Here is a 25,774-nt window from a genome sequence, read left to right as displayed (position 1 = left end):
TAAAAAAATTCTTTTAATAAAACAATAATTAAAAAAATTTTGACAATTGATTAATTAGTTCCACATGATTAGCTTAATTTTTCAAACTTCAATTTGATGTTTTTCGCCATAAAGGCACGGCTCTAAATAATTAAAAATGCTAATTAATGATTTAACAAATTGAATAAATTACACATACTAGTAAGGGAGGTTTAAACTGACTTAAACTAATTACTTGTGTAATTATACACTTGTAAAAATATGAAATATTTCTTGATGTCATGACCTAGAAAAATCCTTCTGGGATAAAAGTCCCTAAACACCGTCCGTGGAAAAAAATCCATTATCAAATTTGCGTTAAACCGCATTAAAAAACTGCAATATATTTAATTCTAGAACAATAAAACTTAATAATTTATAACTTTTACTCTTATTCACTTCATAAATTTTGATAGGTGGTGTTAAATATGTTGCCTCCGTATGAAAATATAATTTTTTTTTGTTTAACAAAGAATATATGAGTTATCAGTACCAAAAAAATTTGAAAAAATCAAAGTTGCTTTTTTAAAAACTATGATAAAATTCTGGAAAAAATACTTGAGTATTAGTTGTTCAATCCATTTTTTCCATAGATTTTGCATCTGAATTAACACAAAATATGCCAAATCAAGCAAAAACAACGAGGAGAACAGGAAGACTGTTTGCTAATTTTATCTTGGCAAGGCTAGTTGCTTTTTAACAAGCTTCATGACAGAAAAAGCGCAACAAATTCAGAGGCAGCCTTTTTAATTTAATGATCTAAAAGTCCCAGCTGGCATTTGTAAGCTTTGCCGCTCCAACTTAAGAGGATTGAGAATGGAAAGCTTCAAACCCAACCACAGCTGTTTTACTTTTCCACTATCAAAGTCTGTCCTGTTACAAGAGATTCAGTTTGTGATTGTTTGTTGAAGAGATTCAGTTTTTGATTTGCTCAGTTGGCAAAACAAAGCACATTCTCCACATCCAGTCTTGACAATCCAGAAACCTGAAGCAAACCAGAACTCAGTTGAAAGAAGATGTTCTAAATGCTTTTCAATTATTGGCAAGGGTTTGCCACAAAATTTTTAAAGCCTACTTTGCGAAAGAATTTAGTAGGGGAGAGTCGCCGATTATGGACCACTTTTGTTGCAGAGTGTATAATTCACTCACTTTTGCTTAAATAGTTAACTTTTATATTGTAAACCACTTCTTACCTTCAGCTGAACATATTATATGAAGCTTTTAGTGGTTGATTTATTAATAATTATAAAATGTGTCAAAAACGTAAGTGGTCCATATAGCGGGTACTTTAAGCTTGTGCTCCAAATATGGACCATTGAGGTTCCTATTATGGACTAGTTATAAACGGTTTGACTTGGTCATTTAAACAAATTATATACACACTAAAGATAGAATTATTAGAATATAAATACTCAAGAGTATGTAAACTTCTAATTTTTAACAGGTTTTTAGATGTCCTTTTTGTAAAAAAAAAAAAAGTTATTAAGTTTAAGCCAGCCACCATTTATTTGATTCTAATTCTACCAGTCTCATGCACATGTATGCATACACTCAGTTTTATTTATAAAGTGTTTTACTATTTTAACATTTAGCACACACAAAAACATGAATACTGATGTGTAATAATATTTCAAAATTTATTTACAAAGTTCACAAATAAAGTCACAATCTGAAGTTCCTGCGCATTCTTCATGTGCCCATCTTTTGCAGGATCGACAGCATATCATATTTTCTATGTTACATTCTCCACACATAAAACAAAGCCATGAACTTTCATTTAAAATACTGGTACTAGTTGTTGAATTCATTTTGGGTTTCTTACATTTCTTTACTACTTTTTCTTTAATTATTTTTGTGTTTTTGGACTTTTTAACTTTTGTGTTTGTTTTTGGACTTTCCTGTAGGAACAGCTTTTTATATGGACTTGAAGTAAGAATTTCTGACTGTTCTTTGCGACACTTCCTTTTGCCTGCACCCTTTGAGGGAAGAACAGGGACCAGTCTCTGAATTGGAGACAAAGCCCGGATGTAAAAAATTAGTGCCTCATAGTGCCCAGAGTCAATTTCAAACATGGTGTACTTCACTGTGATGGGGTTACCACTATGTTCTTCACCATACATCAGCACATTCCTGTTTGCATTGTGAATCACAATTTTTGTTTTCAGAAGACAGGAGATCTGATTTATCTCCCATTCTCCCACAAACGAGTCTGGTTTGGCAATGTGAGCAATACGCTCTTCTAACAAGTTAAAGTGAAGATGCTGGGGTTGGTCAGCATTTAAGGCATCCCCGTGCATGTCAACAGACAATATTTCCAAATTAGATATCAAATGGCTAACAAGCTGATTACGAAGTGAGTCAGCCATAGCAGTTTCCTTCAGATGAAGCAGTGGACTGACCAGCTTGCTGTTTAATCGCTGAGCTGACTGAAGATCTGGTGTTGTGCACACAACAACTGACCTAAAAAAACATTTCCCATCAGAGTAAATTGGGATGAGTAAAAAATTTTCCAGCATCTGTGGCAGAACTGTTTTGGAATGGGACGTTTCAACAGCCAGTGACACTGGGTGGGTCACATAAGTTGTTGGTTTTGGAACCATCTCATCCATTATGCCTGGAAGTGGTGGCACACCCTCCTGGTCTTGTGCTGGTCTAGTTACACATACTAATGCTGGTATCGAAGCTTCCTGGGCTTGTGCTGGTAATGCCCCTGATGTAAGTGGTGAAGACAGCATGGTCTCGCGGTCTCCTGCTTAAGAAGCGAATGATGGCGCATAATCCTGAGGTTTAAAAACATCTCGTGAGCATGGCCAAATTCCACACGATGCAAAACCATTAATTGCTGTTGACATGGTAGCAGCCTTTGCATATGCCAGATGAAAAAGATTGGCCACCTGATATGAACTCACTGAACGTCCTGGATTTAGTCTCAGCCATTTTTCCACCTCCTGGTCGTAGTAGACTTGAAGGGGCTTAAAAAAAGCTTTATCCAGAGGCTGCAGTTTGTGTGTTGTGTGAGGTGGAAGTGACAACATTATGACATTGTTGTCAATGGCAAGCTAAATGGCCTCAAGATTTTTAGTATGGGATTTGTGGCCATCTAAAATAAGTAAAACCTTAACATCTTTTGTTGGCTTCACATGACTGATGAACATTCTCATCCACTGTACGAAAAGTTCAGAATTTATCCATCCTGAATCAGAATATGTTACAATGCTGCCTTCTGGTGCACCATCTCCCAGTTCATCAGGAACCCGTTTTCTTTTGAATATAATCATTGGTGGAACATAATGTGTTCTACCAGCATTTACGCAACAGACAACTGTTGTGTTAACACCCCTTTCTGCACTGGCTATGCTACCTATCTGTTTTTTGCCTTTTAGGCCAAGCACGCGCTGGCATTTCTTTTGCACGGTTGAAATACCAGATTCATCAATATTGTAAATGTTATTGGCCTTGAGGCAATGATCTTTTATTAAATTTTCTAGTAAATTAAAAAACCTGTCAACATCCCCCAGGTTGAAGCAGCTGGCTCGCGACATGGAAGTAGCTTCTGGTTGGCGGAGGCAGAGGTCAGGGAACCTGGTTAAAAATTTGTAATACCACTTTTTCCCAGCTTGACCTTTATCCTTATTGAATGGGTGATTTAAACCCTTGTGTTCTGCAATTTCAAATGCCAGAGTCATTAAATCTTTCCTCGACATTCCGAAAAACATGGCCTCCAATTTTAAAACTAGGTTGTGTATTTCTAGCTCAACATCCGCAGGAAGGATAGTACTTCTGCCTAGCTTTTTAAAGCCGTTAGCAAACTTGTTAGCATTATCAAAATGCCTCTTTAGAGTTGCTTTGGGGATGCCGTATGTGGCTGCACATTTGTTCAAGCCAATATCACCATTTCTGAACGTCTCAATAGCACATTGAAGATCATCATTAGTCCAGCAGCCCCTGATTAAAAAAAAAAGATTGAAATAAATTGTAGGACAGGGCAAAATTTTAAAAATAAATTTGTCTAAATTTACCCACTACAATCTACCACTACAAATATAATACTTAATAAATATTTATCATTATTTATTATTATTAATAGGCTATTATTATTATTATTATTAATTTAATTTTAATCATTAGGCCTATAGCCTATAACTATAATAATACTATAATATTAATAATGATTCTTAATTATTTTTAGACCCTTAGCCTTATAATTATATCTTAACTTATATTATTATATAATTATCTAATTTAAATTTAATAGGTCAATTATAGTAATAGTAAATACTTAGTAGATCTATAATTACTATAATTAAATAATTATAATCTATTATAGATTCTATAGTCTGGCTATAGTCTAGTCAAATTTCAAATACTAATTTTAATCAAAGATTAGAATAAAACATAAGATTAAGATAATTTAATTTATTAATAGCCTATGATAAAATAATAACATCCAAGAGAATAAGAACTTATGTTCCCCAATATGGACTACAGTTTCCCATCTTGAACCACTGGTCCATTTTAGGGACAGCAGTTGGTCCATATTGGGAGAACCACATGGGCATCTAATTTTACTAAATAAAACTGAAACGATGTTATTTGGAGCAACACGCTTGTATTTACTAAGAAATGAAATGAAAAAGCTTTCCATTTAGCATAGAAGCATTGTCCTGGTTCATTTATTTGTAGAATGACACACAAAAAAAAGCGAGTGTACTTTTAGAAAAAAATAACCAAATAAAATACTAACTTACCTTTTTGAAGTAATCTTGCTGACCGCCATCATTGAAATGCGATTTAACTGAACGGAAGTCACTCTTTAATGCTACGTTTCCAAAATTTAAAAATAAAATCGCAATTATTTGTTTCATCGGTGGTCCATAAAAGGGGACGGTCCATAATGGGCGACTCTCCCCTAAAAGTCGTGTTAAAGAACTCTGTGGTAGCTAAAAGAGCTGCAGCATCAGTCATTGCCAACAAGGAAACTTCACCCCATAGAACAGTTTGTCTTAGTAGACATGAGGGAATAGGTGGCCAACTTGTTCCAGTTCTTCGAGGTAACATTGTATTAGATATTTAAAGTTTTAGCTTCACATTTTAAAACTATGTAATCCATAATAATGTTAAACCTATCTTAATTATTTCCAAAATTCACCTTTAAGAGCAAAAAGACTTTTTAATGAAGAACCAGAGCTGAGAGCAAAAGATTTTGTTTATGTGCAACACAACACAGGGCTGTCCAATTCTGGTGTGAAAAAGCTGGTTTTAACACTAAATCAAGTTGTTCCAAGTCGGATTGTTGAGAAGAACTTGCTCCCCAAATTTGATCAGTTGAGCAAAAAACTTGAAAGCCATTTTACCTAGGGCACAGAACAGGTGGATAAACTTGTCATTCACTGCAAAGACTTGAAAGTTCTTTATCAGCAAGTTTTTGAAACTAGAAACCTCTCTGACAACTACATAATGAAGCTCGGAGTGGATTTGTGGTGGTTTTCTAAAAGTAAGCTTTGTAATCATGGAAAAAGGTTCAGCTTCACAACCATTGCCATTAAAACGACTTCTCGCCCAGTCTCTGGCCAAAGATTCTGATGTTAAACGTCAGTTACTGATTGCCTTTTCTGCAGATCTTGCAGAAAAAAACTCAAACAGATCAAAAACTTGCTTAACATTGCAGATAGCAATGTTAAGCAAGTTTTTGATCTGCTGAATCTTGAAGAACCCTTTGTTTTTTCCTGTGAAATGAAGCTGTCAAATATCATTTGTGGTCTACAGCACATTCTAGTGCATACTCATGCTCTTAGTGTGATATTTCATCAAAATATCTTGCAAAGTGTGGATCTCTAAGAAGTTTTCGATCAATCAGAAGAGATTATCAATGTGGCTGGTGCTAACATCAAGAAAACAAGTTTATTCAGAAACTCTGTTCATGCACCTGTCATCAATGCCTCAGATGAATTCTTTGTCCTTGATGTGCTTCCACCCAAGGAGCTTCATCTGTTGCTTGGTGTCATAAATCATCTTCTACAGTCTCATTCAAAGATTTAGACACATGCTCCTGAATGGCTGGCATTATTTCATATTCAACAGCAGCCATTTCATGGTGGACAACTGGCTGGAAATGAGTGCAAAAAGCTTTTGAAAAATGTGGATATTTTGGAGTGATTGGCCTAGCAGCACTCCTTATTTCTAGCTGTTTCCTTTATCGACACACTAAGAAAATTCAATGGTGTTGCACATGCTTGTTTTGGCAATGACCTTGATAACAAGTATGTTGAAAAAATTGAGCAATTCAAAGTACTTCATCTTCTTTTCAGTATTTCAGTAGCAAAGATACAAGAGACCAAGCAACAACCCAGAGTATGAAGAAAGGCTGCAAAGATGCATTACAGTCTTCAACAGCAAAAAAATTTATTAGGAATATTACCAATCAGTTTAGACATTTTCTTAAGAAAAAAACAACTAGAATTGAAACTTTACTTTATCAGAATTGAAGAAAATTGTTATTTGCCAGTGAATTTACTGCATTATTATTTTTATTATGTTTTTAAGATGAATAAAAATTCTTGAAACCAATTTTGTTAGTTACTTATCAAATATGTATTTGATGCAATTTTTTACAAAGTTTGAAAATTGATTTTCTTCCACCGACGGTGTAACCAGATTTAGGGACTTATATCCCCGCAACCATCAATGATAGTACAATCATACTCCCAAAGGATTTTTCTGGGTTATGACATCAAGCAACATTTCATTTTTTTACAACAGTGTATGGTTTGTTATGCATCGTTAAAGTTACTTAGCAAACTTTCCTTTAAAGTTTCATGATTTAGAAGGATTTAGGGTTGCTACTACTTTTTCTTTTAATGGAAAAATAAACAAAGCAATACTTCACGAACTTTATTATTAAAGTAGGTTAACCTTTTTTTTTTTTATAATACCTCCAAATTGTGATTTGTTTAAAACTACTTTTTATGTATGTTACTGCTAGTTTCACAACAGTTAGTGGCGACGTTTAAATGACTTACTTTTTAGGTAATAATCTGACATCAGGTATTGCAGAAGAAACTTTATTTTGACTATCGCTTTCCCGTCGACACTTTAATACTTCGGTAAGCTCATACAAACGAGCTGGATCACGACTGACATTTACAGCAACCTAAAAAAAAAATGTCTATTAAAATAAATATGTAAAACGCATAAACTGAAATAAATAATATATATTTGTTATTATTTTCATAAATTGTTGCTAATTTTTTGCACTTTAAGAGTTACTCGACTTTAAGTCACCTTCTCTTTGAGCTTTTCCAATCTTTTTTCTTTTTCTTCAAGTTCATATTTCTTTGCCAGCTGTTTTTCCTTTTTAAAATTAATCAACTTCTCGTTCTAATAAAAAATTATTTTCATGAAAAAGAAATTCTTGATAATATAAAGAAACATTTACAATAATAAAAATATTTGTGACGCAATCGTAAATAAAAATACAAAAATTATTTTTTATTATAACTATTAAGTAATAACCTGAAAATAAAATTTATTTGATTAAAAAGGAGTAGAAAAAAAAAGGTAATTAAAAAAGGTACTTAAAGGTAATTAGTTTTTTAACTTAAATCACATATACACAACAGTTGTAAAACATTTCTTTCAAGAAAATGGTCCAAAAAAAGAACAAAAATTCACTTTCTTACAAATAGTGCAATATTGAGCAGGAGCTTCAATACCTTTATAGCAAAATTAAGATGTAGAACAGTATACAACACAACATATTCTAGGGTATTATAATGCTCTTTGGATGGACAATATTTTGATGCACCGCAGTCTTCACTGTATGATTTCTTTAGTATTACCTTTTAACTCAGATCTTTGCATTAAGAAAAACAGATTTCTCAGGATCATCAATTGCAAGCTTATGATATTTAATAGTAATCCACATAGAGGCATTAGTTTCATTCTTGTTAAAGTGTTTAGAACTGTTGATGTTTTATTTGAACAAGGATAAAATCTACAAGTATTGTATGCAATTGTCAGCAACCTATTGCAGCTACATTGTCCTATCTTCATACGCTTTAAATCCTTATCAAACTAACAAGAAATCAGTGCTGATGTAACTCTCATCATGTATTTCTGGTCATGAAATCTTTTCATGAAACTTGTCATGAAACTTACATCAAACTTGTCATGAAATCTTTTTAAACTTCATCTTGGAGTTTATGAAGAAACTGTAAACAATCAAAATGTTTGTATCTGATAACAAAATTTATGCTACCTGGCATTGATTGTCAAGTTTCTAAAACATGTTAGCATCTGTTGCTGAGCTAATTCGATAATAATGAGTTTTAATGACAATTCATTTAGTTGCAGAAGACAAAATTTCAATTGTTAAGCACAACCAATGTTTACTTCAATCAAATGATTAGTTCCACATTCTGCTCCAACATTGGTATGAAGCATCACTAAAGACTAAGATTTTAATTTTGTCAATACATTTTTTTGTTTAAAAAATCAAATGAGAGGTGTAGAAAGAGCTTTAGATTTACGATTGGTTGGTGATACATGAAAAACTTAGTATTAAAGAGTAGAACAATTGTAACATGATCTTCAGAGAGTAGAACAATTGTGATATTTTCTCAGTTTTCCAAGATATATGTTTTTTATGTAATCTCTCTTGCATTTAAGTCACATCTATTTATCCATTGTAACAAATTCCACTACATACTAAAATAACCTTTACTTTTCAAATGAAAGATTAACTGCTCTGCTTTGGAAACCAAAAGATTAACTGCTTTATTAAGGAATCCAGAGACTAAATTATACCAAGACCATAAAATTATTATATCATGTAATGCTATCTACTCATTATCACCAGTTTCCACACTTTAAAGCAACAACTTCAAACTTCAATTTCAAGTCTCATAGGTGTTTACCCCTGCTTTCTTGCATAAACAATTTTGAACCAATGTCCATTTTTGTTTCTCGTACAAGAAGCTTTAATTAATATTTAATTTTGTTGGAATTACTAATACATAATAAATTAGATTTACAAACACAAACTGATCTGTAGTCATTTGGTGCTAGCATAACCTGCAAAATTTATTATTACAAGGCATACTATAAGTAAAGCATATATCATACATCAAATAAGTAGCTGGATGAAAGTCATAGAAACAGTTTTAACTTAATGATTAGTTAGTGACCAAGGAACTTCCAATCAGAGAGTAAACAATTGTGGTGTGTTTCTCAGTTTTTGATTTATAAAGTTCTTCACCTACTCTTTTCTGCATTAAAGACTTCAAAAAATAAAAAAATTTCACTACAAATTTATTATAATAAAGCGTACTGTGAAAAAAAAAAATACATCAAATAAAGCTAACCAAGACCTTTACATCAAAAATCTCAAAAAAAGGTTTTTAACAAATAATCAAAAATCTCAAAAAAAGGTTTGTAATAAATATTCAGTGTTATTTTTAAAAAATTTTGAAATGAAAGATAAAGAATATTTTAAAATGATTTTGATAATCAAGTTGGTTGTGGATTTTAACTTAAGTATAAAGTCCATCTTAAAAAAGAAATGTTGCATTCATCTGCATAAAAAAGCATCTAAACATTATTCTTGTTAATAAATATTTTTATTTAAACTAAAAAAAAAAAAAAACAGAAATGTTTATCTAGATATCAATAAAAATGAATCAGCTGAGATTGTCAGATAAAAAAAAAAGTAAAAAAAAAGATATAGTCTAAATAAGTAAAATAAATAAGTTATACAAATGTTAATAGAAAGATGCCAAACTTGGTTTTTTATATGGAACCACAGCCTACTTAATAACAGGCCTGAAAGACACACAAACTAAAAAAATAACTGATATTTATAAGGATAAATATGGAAAATGTTGACTAGTTTTTTTTACTGTTGTTAGTTTTTTTTTTTGTTAAAACATCATGTTTTAAATATTGTATAAGTTAAAAATGAAGGGCTTATTGTGAAACAATGACAAGCCACACTTTTTTCAAAAATGAGTTATTATCATTTTTATAATCATAAATAGTATACGCAATTATTATTTTTTTTTTTTTGTCCAATTTATAATATCCATTAGTATTTTTATGATGTATAAATTTGAGAGAATAATAGGTAAGCACTGATTTTATTGATTTAAATAAAACTTAAAAGTCATTTTTCTCAAATATTTGTTTTTGTGGCTTGTCATTGTTTCACAATAAGCCCTTCAAATATTATATTACTGTGTAATTTTAAATATCGTATATGTTGAATATTTAGTTAATATAGCATTGAAAATGGTAATGTCATTATTATAATCAATAAAGTTTATGTAAAACAACAACTAACGTAACAAGGTGGTAACTTATTTGGAAAAGCAGTAAATAATCCAGAACATTTTGCAACCACTGTTTTCAGAAAGTGGTGATTTTCAATATGAGCAAGTTGTTGATATGTTAAAGTTTAACATATTTCTTCGTGAACTGTTTGCAATACTGTTGCAATTTTGTGCGATAGAGTAAATCAAGCATTCTTTGAAAAACTTAGTTTGATTTCTCCATGGCATGAGAATGTTGCACTATGTCTTAAAATATTATCTAAATTTTAAAATGTCTTCTTTTAAAATGATTCATCTGGAAATGCATGATTCAATATGAATTCAGGTGAAGCTGTTCACATATATCAAAATTTGCAGACTTATCAAAATTTGTCTCAAAAATTATAGAATTTTTGAAAATCCTAAATGTCAAAAGTCAGTTTGACGATGTCTGATTTTAAATAAAAATTCAGAATATAGTTTTTTATTATTTTATCTTATTTTATCACCTGATATATTTTCTTATAATATTAGGAAAAATATTTAAATATAATATATAACATTTTTCTATAAGTAAATTTTATTTCGTAACCATTATATTCTTAAATTTAAGCCTTACCCTTTCCAAAATCTTTTCTTTTTGTTCTAAAGATAGTACTTTGCGATGTATTTTTTTTTCATTGGATAGTTTAAGAGCAGCTTTATATTTTTTATACTCTTCAACTTGCAGTTTTAACTGAATCTAAACATGAAGCAAACTAACAATAATTTTAAACAAATAAAAATTTTAATATAATTAATCTCTCAACTGTAAAGTATTCAATTTGAAAAAATATCAAATTCAGTATACTACACAATGATAATTTTCTGAAGAACTTTTATTATATGGACATGCTCTTCAAATTAAGTTAAACATTTTATAAAAATTATTTGATCATATTTTATATGTTAAAAAATTGTATCATTTTCACATTTATCAACTCTTATTCAGTATGTAATGTTTTAATTCTGATAAATATTTTCTTCAAGAGAAAAAATTTCATTGTTTAAAAAATGTTTCTTTCTTGGAATCAACACATAAAGTTCTTTGCATAGCTTGTCGCCATGCAATTATTAATGAGGTTGACATTTTGATAAATTAGTTTTTCCATGGATGGTGTTAAAGAAAACACCATCCATAAAATTTTTTTTTGAGAACTACTGTCTCGAATTTTTTTCTCCAACACCATATAAATGCATCATAAAATATCTGTAAAACATCATATGAATGCATTATAAAATATCTGTTAAACATTATATGAATGCATTATAAAATATCTGTAAAACATCATATAAATGCATTATAAAATATCTGTAAAACATCATATAAATGCATTATAAAATATCTGTAAAACATCATATAAATGCATTATAAAATATCTGTAAAACATCATATGAATGCATTATAAAATATCTGTAAAATATCATATAAATGCATTATAAAATATCTGTAAAACATTATATAAATGCATTATAAAATATCTGTAAAACATCATATGAATGCATTATAAAATATCTGTAAAACATCATATGAATGCATTATAAAATATCTGTAAAACATCATATGAATGCATTATAAAATATCTGTAAAACATCATATGAATGAATTATAAAATATCTGTAAAACATCATATGAATGAATTATAAAATATCTGTAAAACATCATATGAATGAATTATAAAATATCTGTAAAACATATGTAATGATATCATAATAATAACATAATGTATTGTAACATAAATTGTAAAAAATATGTAATGATAACATAATAGTAACATAATGTAATGATAACATAAAAATAACATAATAATAACATAATGTATTGTAAAAATAAAGTAATTCTTTTCAATTATTAGACTTTATTAGAACAACTTGTTTTTAACGAATGTCCAGAAAACTTTTAAACTTTAAAATCAATTTTGTATTGTACTTATATTACCTTTGTTTTTAAAATTAAAAAAATTTTACTAAGGCTTTTGAAGTGTGTCTGTATTGATTGCATAATTTTTGTACAAGTTTTATAAATTTTATAGAGCTTTAAATATAAGGCCAATGCTCGATTTTTGCTTTAGAGAGTGTAGTACAAAAACCTTGCAGTTTTGCTACAGAGCACTGTGTGTTTATGTCAAGAAATTGTTATATCAAGAAATTGCTTTCTATAATTTCAAAACTTTCATATTTAAAAAAAAAATATTAACAATAATATTATTTAAAAACTCAACTTCACCTTTAACAACATATAACTATTTTTTTTTCAATGGAATATTTTTTAGAATTATTAAAAAATAGAATTTTTACTTTAAAAGAATATTTTTTTAGAATCATTAGAGAATAGAATTTTTATTTTTACATATTTTTTTAGAATTATTAAAAAATATTTTAATGACTCTAAAAATATTTATTTTAATTTTAACAGAATAGTTAATATAATTTTTATTATTTTTGCCGAACAGATAAAAAAAAAGAGAAAACCCAAAAATTAAAATTCAATTTTTGCAACAATACTTATTTCTATTAACATAATTATAACCTTCAGAATTAGGAAAAATCTCAACCTGTAAGAAGTCGGCAAAAAAATATTGACACAAAGGGGTAACTATAAAACATAAAAAACAAGGTCGGTAATTTTTTGCAACCTCAAACACTTAAAGGACAGCAGTAAGGTCGGCATTGCCCAATACCGGCTCTAATTCTGAGGGCTGTAATTATAATAGTATAAGCTCATAAATTATACAAATAGAAGCACATTAATTTGACTTGATTTTATTTAAAAGAAAAAATCAACAAGCATGGAATTACCTTCATAAAAAAAATATGGCAATAAAAATCTCCATGATATTATTTAGTAAGTTTAATTACTTTTCAAGATTTATTTAACATATGAACAAAACTTGCTTTGGCACTTGGGAAACCCATTAAACACTGCATAACCATAATACTTATCTTTTCTTAACAACAAAGTCAAGACTTTTTTTTATGATGATTTCATGAAAATGATGCTGCAAACAAGGTAAAGTATCTTTCTATTATTCAAAAATAATTACCCTTGAATAATAGAAAAGTTCCTTGAATAGTTCCAATGTTTTTCGCAGTTTCAACTCTGTAATTACTAACAATTTTTTTTACAACATTACATTTTTTTACACCATTCCAAAAAGTTAATGTATTCTTTTGTTTTTTAGTCACCTTTTCCATTTAAATAAATTTTGAATTTCAAAACTCTTTTATTGTAGACATTCAGAAGTGTTTTGATTAACACTTCTGAATGTCTACAATAAAAGTTAGTCATGCAGTTTTTCATTAGTGCTTAAGAAACATTTCTTTTTTTGAGACCCCTTCTTTTGCCATAATAGTCCTGAAAAAATAGATTCGCTTGATTGCTTGTAATTTTAACACAATCTACTGCTACCACTACCTAAGGGTCATTAAAAATGTTTTAAGGTAGTGAATTTATGGTAAATTTTTTTCTGTAAAATAAGGAAATACTTCTCATCTGTTTCTACCCCAAGTACATCTTTTTAGTTTATTCATGATGATTTAAAAAGTCTTCTTTCTATGAAGTTGCAGAAAAACAGCTAATATTTTAAATTGTTTCAACAGATGCAGAAAACTCGTAAAGCTTCATTACCTTTTTATAAAATAATTTTTTAGAATAAAAAAATAATGTCGAATAGCAATTTTGATTGTGCAAAGGACTTCAAAGATAACCTTGATATGTCAGAAAATGATAATTAAAAGATAACCTTGATATGTCAGAAAATGATAATCAAAAGATAACCTTGATATGTCAAAAAACTCCTTATTAAAAAATTCAGTCCAACAAACCAAACTGTTACTTTCATAAAAATTTCATACATGTATTAAAAAGTTAAAAGAGAGAAAAAGAGATTAAAAAGAGAGAGAGTTAAAACCTTTCTCTGTTCTTCTTTATCATTTAATGGAACTTCTTTTTTATCATATTCTTCTTCTAATTTTTGATTTCCTTTCTCCTTCTAAAATTATAAAAGTGTTATATTAAAAAATACTATGTAGACTTAGATACAGATTTAACATATGAAAGTGAAATCAGAACAGCATTTTGGAACACAGGGAATAATATATTTAAAACAATATTATTTATTTTTGCATTTAAATTTACTTTCCACTGTTCTAGTACTGCAAAGCGTTTTTCCCTTTCTTTTTTGAATAACATTTCTCGTTGAACCCTTTTTTTTTCTTCTTCAGTTGGTTCATCATCATTTTTTGCAAGTGCAGATTCCCGATTGTGCTAAAATATTGTTTTATTTTTACAATATACATATGAATATTACTGATTAATATATTAACATTCCTAAATGGCAACATATTGTTTATATGCATATTCCTGATTTTCAGGGTAATTTTGAAGATATATTTGGGTTGATTAAATATTAAATCATATGAATAATAATTATAAAATAATGTCTTTACAGAACTCTGTAAAACTAAATAATTGACAATAGCACAAATTTTAGAAATACCTGTATATGTAAAGCAATGAAAAAAAGTTAACAACCTGTTTCATGATTTTCCACATGCAAATGGCTTTTCTTTTTCTCTCTTTTAGTTTAGAATACTCATGAAACCATTGTATATGCTGGATAATATCCTCATGAGATTGTGTAGCAATCTCTTCTTCTGCTTTTTTTATTAATTCTTCATCATTCTACAGTTAAAAAATTCTAACTATATAAAAAAATACCTAGCAATAGATACTAATACCTTGCAACAGATAATACAAATATCTTACCAAAAATCTTTAGTTTTTTTTTTTCAAATATTTCTTTTTTTTTTTTTAAGAAAAACAGAATTTTAAACTAAATTTTGCAAAGAATTGTAAAATTTAGAAGGTCAAACTAATGAAGAAAAATCAACAAATAAAGAGATTACACAACAATAATAAATGAATTTTCAGTTTTTAAGGAGTAATGTTCAATATTTTTATTTCAATATTTTAATATTTTTTCAATTTATTTTAATCTAAAAGCTTATTGTAAAATCTTATTATTTATTCTATTTCAATAATCAAAAACAAAATAATAATGTTTTTTAAAAATGCTTGTGAAATGTTTTTTTTTCAAATGTTTGTGAAATACTTTTTTTAAATGCTTGTAAATTGTATTTTTTAAATTTTTACTTAATTTAAAAAAACATTTATTTTTAACAATTTCCACAATATATTTTATCAATTCTAAATGAAATTTTAATCCCATTGTTCACAAACTACTTTTTGGTTAGTAAATAGCGCGTATCTATCTACTTATTAAAAATATCAAAACCGCAAATAATCAAACCATTGCAGTGTGCATAATATTTAAAACTTGCACATATAACATTTTATTGAAAGAAAACAAATTTGGTTTAAATAGTTTAAATAAAAAGTGAACAAGAATAATATTTCACAAATGTAAACTTTTTTTTAATTTTTTTATACATGATTTTAGTTTTAATAATATTTATTTATGACTTATTATTATTATATTACTTTATTATAATTATATATAATGGAAAAAATTTGTCCAAAAAAACAACAAATGTTAAAAAACAACAAATGTAAATTTGCATTTTTAGATATTATTTTCTAATGAAATTAATTTTATTAAGCCAAAATTTTGGTTTTTTTGTTTTGGTAAAATGTTTGCCAAAGTGTTGGTTTCGGTTTCAGTATTGAAGTAACAACCCTCAAAATTGGGAAAAATGAGATATGCAATAAATTGTTGACCTCTAACTGTTAGACGTTGGCATCAGGTCGGCAAAAAAAATATGATACAAAGAGATTACCATAAAGTATAGAAACAAGGTTGGCAATTTTTGCCAACTTCAAACACTTTAAGGTCGACAGTTAGGTCGACATTGCCGACTGCCAACCCTAATTCAGAGGGCTGAACTAGTATACCCAAAATATTGACTTATTTTGGTTTCTGCATATTTCATGTTTTAGTCAATAACTACTTGAAGCATTTTTAAAAGTTTATAAAAATAACTGGCGTATTAAAACATTTAACCATTAAAACTCTAGACTTCTAAAACATCTTAAAATAATCTTTATAGCCAAGTCTCAACTTGATCATATTTATAGTAGCCATATATTTTTGTAGCCAAGTCTCAACTTGATCATATTCATACAGTTGGCCAGAGTTTTTATTTTACAGTAGATATGATTATTTTCGTAAAATAAATATATTTTCTTTGAAAAACATGTTCTTTACTCACCTTGTAAATTAAAAAAAAGACTATTTGTTATGAACCATTAAATAAAAGAGAGAAAATTTTTTTAATTCTTTGACAACAGATTTCTATTTGACAATTTTTTTTTTTTTTGACAATGAATGATTTTAACAAAACAATCAACCTTTTCTTTTGTTAAATTTTGAAAACTTTGACGACAAATAATTTATAGGTAATTTATATGTAAAATATGTTTTAAGTAAACAACTTAAGGATAAGTTTATGGTAAGACAACATGAATTTAAAGATGGCTTACCATAAAATATCTATATTTTTATCTTAACTAAAGCTTTATATAAGCTATGTCTAAATCTAAGCTATATTTTTGGTCTGCAAAAAATCAAAAACCCAAAACCTGTAAACATTTACAAAAGATGTGTTTGATGTTTATACTTGTTTACAAACTATTCATAAAACAAATATTTAAAAAACTTGCCTTAAACTGTTTTCTTAACTTTAAAAAAATATTATGATCAATGTCATCCCAGCCTCCTTGATGACCACCAGTTAGCATGATATAATCCTAAATTGATAAATGCACAATTAGTATAAATTAGTGTAACTTAAATATAGAAATTACTTTAACTTTTGACAAAGTTGTTTAAAATTTAATCCTATAATTCTTTTACAAATATACCTCCCCAAGACTAGGGTACCACTTTTATGAAGGAGACAATTTATTTCTTCTTCTCTTGCTACCCAATAATTTAAAGTCAAAAATCTTCTTCTAACCTCAAAATCTTTAACTTCCTCAGGTAATTTGAATTCATCTTTATTGTTATTAATGTTGACTTTTGGTACTTTAAATACTTTGTTAGACCACTGTTCAAATTTCTTTTCATAACCATTAACTATATCAGTTAATTTCTGTTCTTTCAAGTTGAGTTCTTCATATCTAAACATTAAAAGGTATATTAGTAAAATATGAAAAAAATACATTATTCATATGGCATCTTCTATATTCTACTAAACTTTTTAAAAATAATTTGAAAACTTATCTAGAATTCTATTTATTAATTAAATACTAGAAAGTATTTCCAATAATACTATAAAACTCAAAGAACATGAAAAACAAAAAAAAAAAATCATTTGGATTTATATTTATTAAATAATAACTTTATCAGTAACTATTATTAATGATATGTAAACAATATGTAAACAAATTTGGTATGATTACATTTGAAATTTTAGAGTAACTAAATAAAAAATTTATGCAGAATCAAAGCATACATTTTACTTTGTTTTTCTTTCAGCTGCATTATGTTAGATTCTATATCTTCTATACATAAACGTAACTTTTCAATAACTAAAAAATAAAAGAAAAAATTTCTAATTAAGCCATCTTTAGACCAAATTTTTAAAACACAAAAATGTGTCTATGTTAAACCAATATACAGTGGTTAAACAAGTATAGTGTGGTTATACCAATATAGCGTGGTAAAACCAACATAGTGTAGTATATACAACAAATATAGTATCATATATACAACCAACATAGTGTGGTATATTATGACTCCTTAATTATGTTTATCATTTCAAATTAAGATAATAACACTGTTTAACAATATATTTTTACATGCAATGTAATGCATGCATCTGGCGTAAAATTTTATAAAATTTTAGGAAATGCACTTATTTTTATCTTTTAAATGAGTTTTATGTAAATTGCAATTTATTGTTTTTTTAGTGTAATCCTTTTGGTGTTTATTTGTACTTATGATCTGTATCTGCCGACCTACTCACCTGTCTTGCTTTTCGTTGAATTTTAAATTGATTTTAAATTGCTTGTGCTTGCTTTTAATGAATGCCAATATAATTATCCCCCAGTTACCATCCCTCCTCCCCAATTTAATGTGTAACTTCTGTTTTAAATTTTTTTTTCAATTTCAACAAAGAACTAGCTATCGATTAAATGAAATTTAAGTTTAAATTAAATTGCATGTAAGGGCTTAATGTAATTGTGTACCTTGTTTGTTGTAGATTGAAATAAATTGGTAATTTCCACTTGTCGCAGCGAGTGGAAGTTGCCAATTTATTTCAATCTACAACAAATCTACTTGGACACCACAATATTGTTGCACTAGTTGTTCTTCACAACTAAGCAATTGGGTAAATACTGGCTAACACATGCCATTTGGTATTCCTATGATCTGGTGTCAGTCACAAAATCCTTTCAATGATTATTAATTTTGCTGTGTTAATCTTTCTCTTACTGTCATTAGTTCAAATGAATCGAATCACACAGAACCGAAAGAAACAGTGAACAACCTATGAATTGTACATAAAGTACGACTTTCTTCCACCAGCACTGGATTTATTGATGACAAATCTCAATTGTTTTCATGACTTGAATTAAGTGATTTGATCCAAGATCTAAAGCTGACTAAAGATCATAGTGAACTGCTTGCATCAAGATTAAAAGAGAAAAACTTGTTACAAAAAGATTTTAGAATATCACTTTATCGTAAACGTTTACAAAATGTCATTTCATTTATTTCAAATGGAAAATGTTAGCGCTGTGACATTGACGGTTTATTTCAATTCTTTAAAAGGAACACAATTCTACTAAATGCCTTCTTTTTATTAATGACTCAAAAACGAGTGTCAAAGCTGTATTGTTACATATTGGCAATCAGCCAATATGTAACAATACAACTATGATCATTGAATATGCCTGTTGCATATTCAATGATAATGCAAGAAACCTACAAAAATCTGCAAGATATTCTGAATGGCACACAGTATAATAAGCATCAGTGGATTATATGTGCTGATCTGAAAGTTGCAATCTTAATTGGACTTCAAGCAAGATAAACTAAGTTCTAACGTTTTCCTTTGCCAATTGGATTCAAGAGCAAAACATTTGCCATTACAAAGAGAAAGTATGCCTAAGCAAGATGATTTTACTGGACTAAAGAATGCTACTAATCCTCCACTTGATTCACCGAACAAGATTATATTGCCCCCTTTACATATAAAATGAGGCCTCATCAAACAGTTTGTAAAAGTAATTGATAAAGTTTGTGATTCAATGAACTTTTGTGCTTCAGTGAATTGAAGACAAAATTCCCCGAATTGAGTTTTGCAAAAATAACAAGTGTTTTCATCAGACCACAGTTAAGGTATAGAACTCAATCAGTATGGACAAGGCATACATATGGCACATTTGCTAACACAAGCTACGTAACTAGATCTTGGCTTGTCATCGATTGCGTAGTTGTTATCAGCTCGATATATGCAGTCGTTAGTTTCTTAGGGCGAAATAGTTTCTCTGCAATTTTGTAAATTTAGACACTTCTGTGCATGAACATTTTGTAAAAAAATTTAAAACATTTTAATGCAAGTTCTACGCTCCTATATAAGGACAGTTGATGAAAATAAAATGTTCATTTTCGATTTATTATTGCTTCTATAAAACTAAAAACTAAATGAGAATAGCTCGTTACAGTCAAAGTACAATGAGTGACACCAGTTCAAAAAGTAGCATGGCTGTCTTTTTGAAATGTTTGCAATGAAGAGCAATGAAAGCCAAGGCTGTAATGTGTCATTCAAACTTCACTTTATGGATTCTCATCTGGATTTTCCCCCTGAAAACATGTATGATGTATCTGATGAGCATGGTGAACAATTTCATCAAGAAATCAGTGATGGACGGTTGTTATAAAGTAAAACCTTCACCTTTGCTACTTGCAAATTACTGCCGGACTTTAGTGATTCAAAGTCCTCTAACAGAAGATCCAGTGCAATGAAACATTTTTGAGATTGTACAGGGAAGACTATTTTACATATGTACTAGTAATATTGCACTTTACATAACACATGCATATTCAACCTAAATAGAAGAGTCACCATCAAAAGACTACTTATGTGATTTGTAAATATATAATAAAAAAGGAAAGCAACTTGTAATTGAAATTTACACATTAAACATTAAAACAAATGCCAAAATCTAATTTAGCAACCCCAAAATTAACAAAGCAAAAATTAAACTGTTTTCATAAAAAAAGTTTCATTGAATTTTGTTGGTCAAAGGTCCATACAATTTTAAAATAATAATATACAAAAATAATTAAAATTTACTATTTAAAATTTATCTTTCTATATTTGAAATACCAAAAAGGAATTGATCAAAAGTTTGTTTTACATAACAACAATGCATATTATCAAATTTTATAAATTAAGTTAACTTACAAGCTGTACTTTTCTTTTGAGACAATTTTTCATTTTTTAAAGTTTCAACTTTTATCGAAATTTTATTTATACTTTCTTTCAACTGATTTTCTACATAAAACCAAATGAAAAAAGAACTCTATAAATATTTAACAACAACAACAACAACAAAAAAAAACCAAGCCAAAATATGATTTCCAAAAATCTTTAATTTTAAAGTTCTTGATTGAATTTATATATTTTTTGATTTCCTAATATTTTTTTTTTAACTTTGCAATCACAATACCTTGTTTAAAAAAACCTGTAGGTTAAATCTAAAATTTAATGTATTTAAAAATTAACTTAATATTAACCTTAGCCTAAAATTTCGAACTTTATCTTGTTTTCACATCTCTATGTGACCTTTGGAAAATTTAGAAAATAGCTTAAAAGATATTTTAACAACAGAAAATTAAAAAAAATTAAAAAAACTAAAAAAGATTTTTTTTTTAATTACATTTTGGAATTAACAACTTTGAAACTTTGATCTTTTAATGCTTTTATATTAAGTGATACGCTTTTTATGTAAGCTTCAACTTACTTCTAATGGTTTTTAATAGATAATCACATTTTACTTTAGTCATCAAAAAGTATTATATATAATACTTTTTAGTTACGTAATAAATAACTATGAAACCTAAATTTTTTACCGTTTTTATAATATTAGGCAATACGCTTTTATATAAGGAACAACTTACTTCCAATGGTACTTTAATAAATAAACACATTTTATTTTAAAGATCAAAATGTATTATATGTAATATTTTTTATGTGATTTATTTTTTTAAACAAGTTTCCAAAAGTCTTTTTTAAATTTTGGTTTGTTTAGTAAACTAAGTTCAAGAAAAAAGTTCAACTGAACTTTAACAGTCAATGGAAATATTTAAATGAAGTCTCTTCATAGAGGAAGCGTACAACTGCAATTGAGTGTTCAATAGATAAAAAACTACAATGGCGTGTACAATAGATCAAAAACTGCAACAAAGTGTACAATGGATTAAAAACTGCAATGAAGTGTACAATGGATCAAAAACTGCAATGGAATGTAAAATAGATAAAAAAACTGAATCAGAACAATAAATGGTGTCATTTTTTATAGAACAATAAATAATACATATAATATTTTTATATACAATAATATTTTTGTCTAGAACAATAAAAGTCATCAAGTATTACAAGTATTTCTTTAATTAGAATCTTCAAGTGGTGAAATAATTTGGAAATTATGGGACATTAGGATATTGAGATGAGATAATGAGACATTGAGTTGCATATCATTATACTATATTATACAATAACTATCATAATTATGACAACTATTATAAACAAATTGTTATTATAAACAATTATTATAAACAAATTGTTATTACAAACAATTATTATAAACAATTATTATAAACAAATAAAATTATTACAAACAATTATTATAAACAAAACAAACAATATAAATTAAAATAAATAATAAAAAAAATATAGAAATAATAACAAACAAACAATTATTAAAAATAAACAATATAAAATAAGCAAATAGTTATTATAAACAAATAATAATAAAAATATATATATATATATAATTATTATAAATTGTTATTATAAACTTACATTAAAAGTAAACTCATTCCATTTTATGCCCTAATGCTGGACACAACAAAAGGTATTACAAAGAGAGATAATATCAAGTAACAAATATACAAGTAAATAGCAATAAAAGTTTGATTTATCAGTTATCAATACCAGAACTATTTTGGAAATTTATTTAATTTAAGACAACTCTGAACTTTTGTAAAGAAAACTTTTGTAAAGAAAAATAATATCGAGATACAAATCTAAATATTTTGTGTATTTTTTACTTTAGTATCTTACTTTCAATTTTTCTTTCATAATTCATTTTGTTTTCTTCTTCTTCCAAACAAGCAAAACTTTGATGACAGCTGTTCTTAGAATAAAGTTGTGATTTTTTCTCTTTTTCGATAGCAATAATCCTGCAAAAAAATATTATAATGAATTATACTTATAATTATTATTATCTTGTTTGTAAATATATTTTATTAAAAAGTATAAATGTTATTAAAAAAATATATATTAGGGTGTCCCAAAATACAACATTTTTGAAAAATATATGCTGCCACCCTCTTAATGTGTTCTATGTGATAAAAAAAACAATGGATTCAAAAAAAAGTTTGAAAAAAAGCTGTTGAACATTTAATGAGTCCCTAATATTTTCAAAAAAAAAGTTTTTTAAATGTGTATTTTGTTGGATTTCAAATAAAGCAAAATCGTATGAAAATTTTAAAAATGATAACTATATTATATATATATATATATATATATATATATATATATATATATATATATATATATATATATATATATATATATATATATATATATATATATACTGAAAACCTTGTTTTAAACCGAAGTATTAAAGAAACAATTTCCTCCTTCTTTTTAATATTCTTCTTTTTGTGTAATTTTAAAATTAACTTTTCATCAGTATCACTCATATAATCAAACTCATCATCCTCTTCTAAAATTTCATTGTTTTCTTCCTCATTTTCAGATGACCACGTAAGAAAATCCATATCTTCTAAGACTTTTTTAAATGACAAATCTTATAGCAGTAATGAATATAATAGTAATGACTATATATTATAATAAATATAATACACATTAAATAATAAAATATTAATATCATTTTTATATAAATAAAATTATACATTTATATACATACATATATATTTATATATTTATACAAGTGTGTGTATATATATATATATATATATATATATATATATATATATATATATATATATATTATATATACATACATACATACATACATATATATATATATGTATATATATATATATATATATATATATATATATATATATATATATATATATATATATATTTATATATATATATATATAGATACACACACACACAAACACACATACATATATATAAAGGTTTTAATATTTTTGCAACTTCATGACTTTGCGACTTTAAAGTCATGGCCTTGCAAAGCTAAAATAAACATTTTAATTTAATTTAAAAACCTTTTCCAGGAAAAACAAAAACTATTTTTTCAAGTATAATAATAGCTAGAAAACATTATAAATATGAAGAAACCAAAAAATATTACACAGTTCAGTGGGGAAATTTAATAATGTAGAGTAATACATTTCTCAGCACCAATAGACTTTTTATTTCTTGCATGATTTTAACTACTCATTTATCACAATTTTCATAATGTATTTTCTTTATTCTGATCTTTTTTTAATGTTTTTGGTAATTCTTTAAAATAATAAACAATTTTACATAACTGTCCTCTTTATAGAAATGATCACTGAACCAAATATCTAACCAAGCTTCGCAAATCCAATACACCATAAAATTTTTGAAAAAAATAGCAAAAAACTCTTAAATTTTTGGAAAAGTTTTTTTTTTTTTTTAGAGTTTTAAGTAAATTTCCGGAAATTCCTGGAAAAAACTCATCTATGTACAAAAGAAATTAAAGCAAGTAAAGAACTGAACCAAATTAAGCAAACCTACCCACACACACACACACACATATATGTATGTTTGTAGTCATGCTGTTTGAAGTGCATATACTATCAAGAAAGTGCTTGATGAACTGAGTCAGAGCTATAATATAATATATATGTAGAAAAAGTTTCATGTTGCATGCTATTCATTCATATTTATCATCAGATGAAATATAAATATAATTTTTCAGTTAAAAAAGTTGTGAAAATTAGGTTGTTGTTGTATTTTATATATATATATATATATATATATATATATATATATATATATATATATATATTATATATATATATATATATATATATATATATATATATATATATGTATATATGTATATGTATACATATATACATAAAAAAAACTAAATTCCAGAAAATTTATATTCTTAAATAAATTATGATGAATACAATATCATAGAATGAGTTTATTCTTTATTGTTGTCTTTACGTTGATATTAAGTTAAAACTGTTGCATAAAAATTGATGTTTTTAATAGTTTGGATTTCTCACTTAACTTTTTAAATTGCATTATTACTTAACTATATACTAAATTCTAAATTATTTTAAACTAGGTTTCATCAACAATAGATTTTCTACTAATAAGTTCTACATCATCAATAATAACAGGTTCAACATTATTTGTCCATAAATCTGCGTTCACATTTGATAGTAAATTTTGAGGAAATGTATGAACAGCGCTATCATTGAAAACATCACTGTATTTAAAACTGTTTATAATTCGATGCTCGATGCAATGAGATAATATCTAAAATATATTTTAACTAATTTTAATGTAATGTTTGATGATTAAACAAATTTACTTTTATTTTCAAACATACCTCATTTATATACCAAGCTTTTTTTTTAATCACTTCTGAAGTAAGTCTAACATAATAAAGCAGAAATTTTAATTAGAATTGTTTCTTTAAAACAAACCTATAATTTCTTTTTACTGTTAATTTTCCTTTTTATTAGATCTCTTTTATTAGTTTAACTATTTTGTTTTTTAAATTATTAACTTTGTTGATTTTTATATATATATATATATATATATATATATATATATATATATATATATATATATATATATAAATAAATAAAAATAAATATATATCTTATACTGCTGATTTAGGTGAGCATACTGAAATAGCCTTTGTTGATTATATATATATATATATATATATATATATATATATATATATATATATATATATATATATATATATATATATATATATATATATATAATCTACAAAAATAAATATATATTATTATGATACAACTGACTTATACAAAATCTGACTTGAACAAGTAACTGACACTTTTAAAAGTACTTTCTACCAACAGAAAAAAGGGAAAAAATCATTTTCTAGAAAATCACACTTTTGACATTAAAATAAAATT

General features: G+C 26.9%; 1 protein-coding gene across 2 annotated transcripts in view; it reads right to left on the bottom strand.

The window, feature by feature from the left end:
• The window catches only part of LOC100203738 (coiled-coil domain-containing protein 112), a 30,615-nt gene continuing 4,841 nt past the window's right edge, over positions 1-25,774 (bottom strand). Inside the window, exons 1-13 of one of the 2 annotated variants that reach the window (XM_065807252.1) lie at positions 23,223-23,486; positions 22,680-22,798; positions 20,799-20,888; positions 17,838-17,913; positions 17,340-17,502; positions 17,044-17,130; positions 14,896-15,045; positions 14,500-14,628; positions 14,273-14,353; positions 10,942-11,064; positions 7,300-7,395; positions 7,038-7,168; positions 1-122 (exon numbers count right to left, since the gene is read on the bottom strand). In XM_065807252.1, the coding sequence (XP_065663324.1) occupies positions 89-122; positions 7,038-7,168; positions 7,300-7,395; positions 10,942-11,064; positions 14,273-14,353; positions 14,500-14,628; positions 14,896-15,045; positions 17,044-17,130; positions 17,340-17,502; positions 17,838-17,913; positions 20,799-20,888; positions 22,680-22,798; positions 23,223-23,401 (1,458 nt within the window). In that variant the 5' untranslated portion in view covers positions 23,402-23,486 and the 3' untranslated portion in view covers positions 1-88. Of the gene's footprint in view, positions 123-7,037; positions 7,169-7,299; positions 7,396-10,941; positions 11,065-14,272; positions 14,354-14,499; positions 14,629-14,895; positions 15,046-17,043; positions 17,131-17,339; positions 17,503-17,837; positions 17,914-20,798; positions 20,889-22,679; positions 22,799-23,222; positions 23,487-25,774 lie in introns of those variants that run through there. The other variant, XM_065807251.1, reaches the window with a different exon arrangement.

The sequence above is a fragment of the Hydra vulgaris genome, chromosome 10 (assembly GCF_038396675.1).
Source record: "Hydra vulgaris chromosome 10, alternate assembly HydraT2T_AEP".
Classification (NCBI taxonomy): domain Eukaryota; kingdom Metazoa; phylum Cnidaria; class Hydrozoa; order Anthoathecata; family Hydridae; genus Hydra; species Hydra vulgaris.
This window is presented reverse-complemented; position numbering and strand designations above follow the sequence as displayed.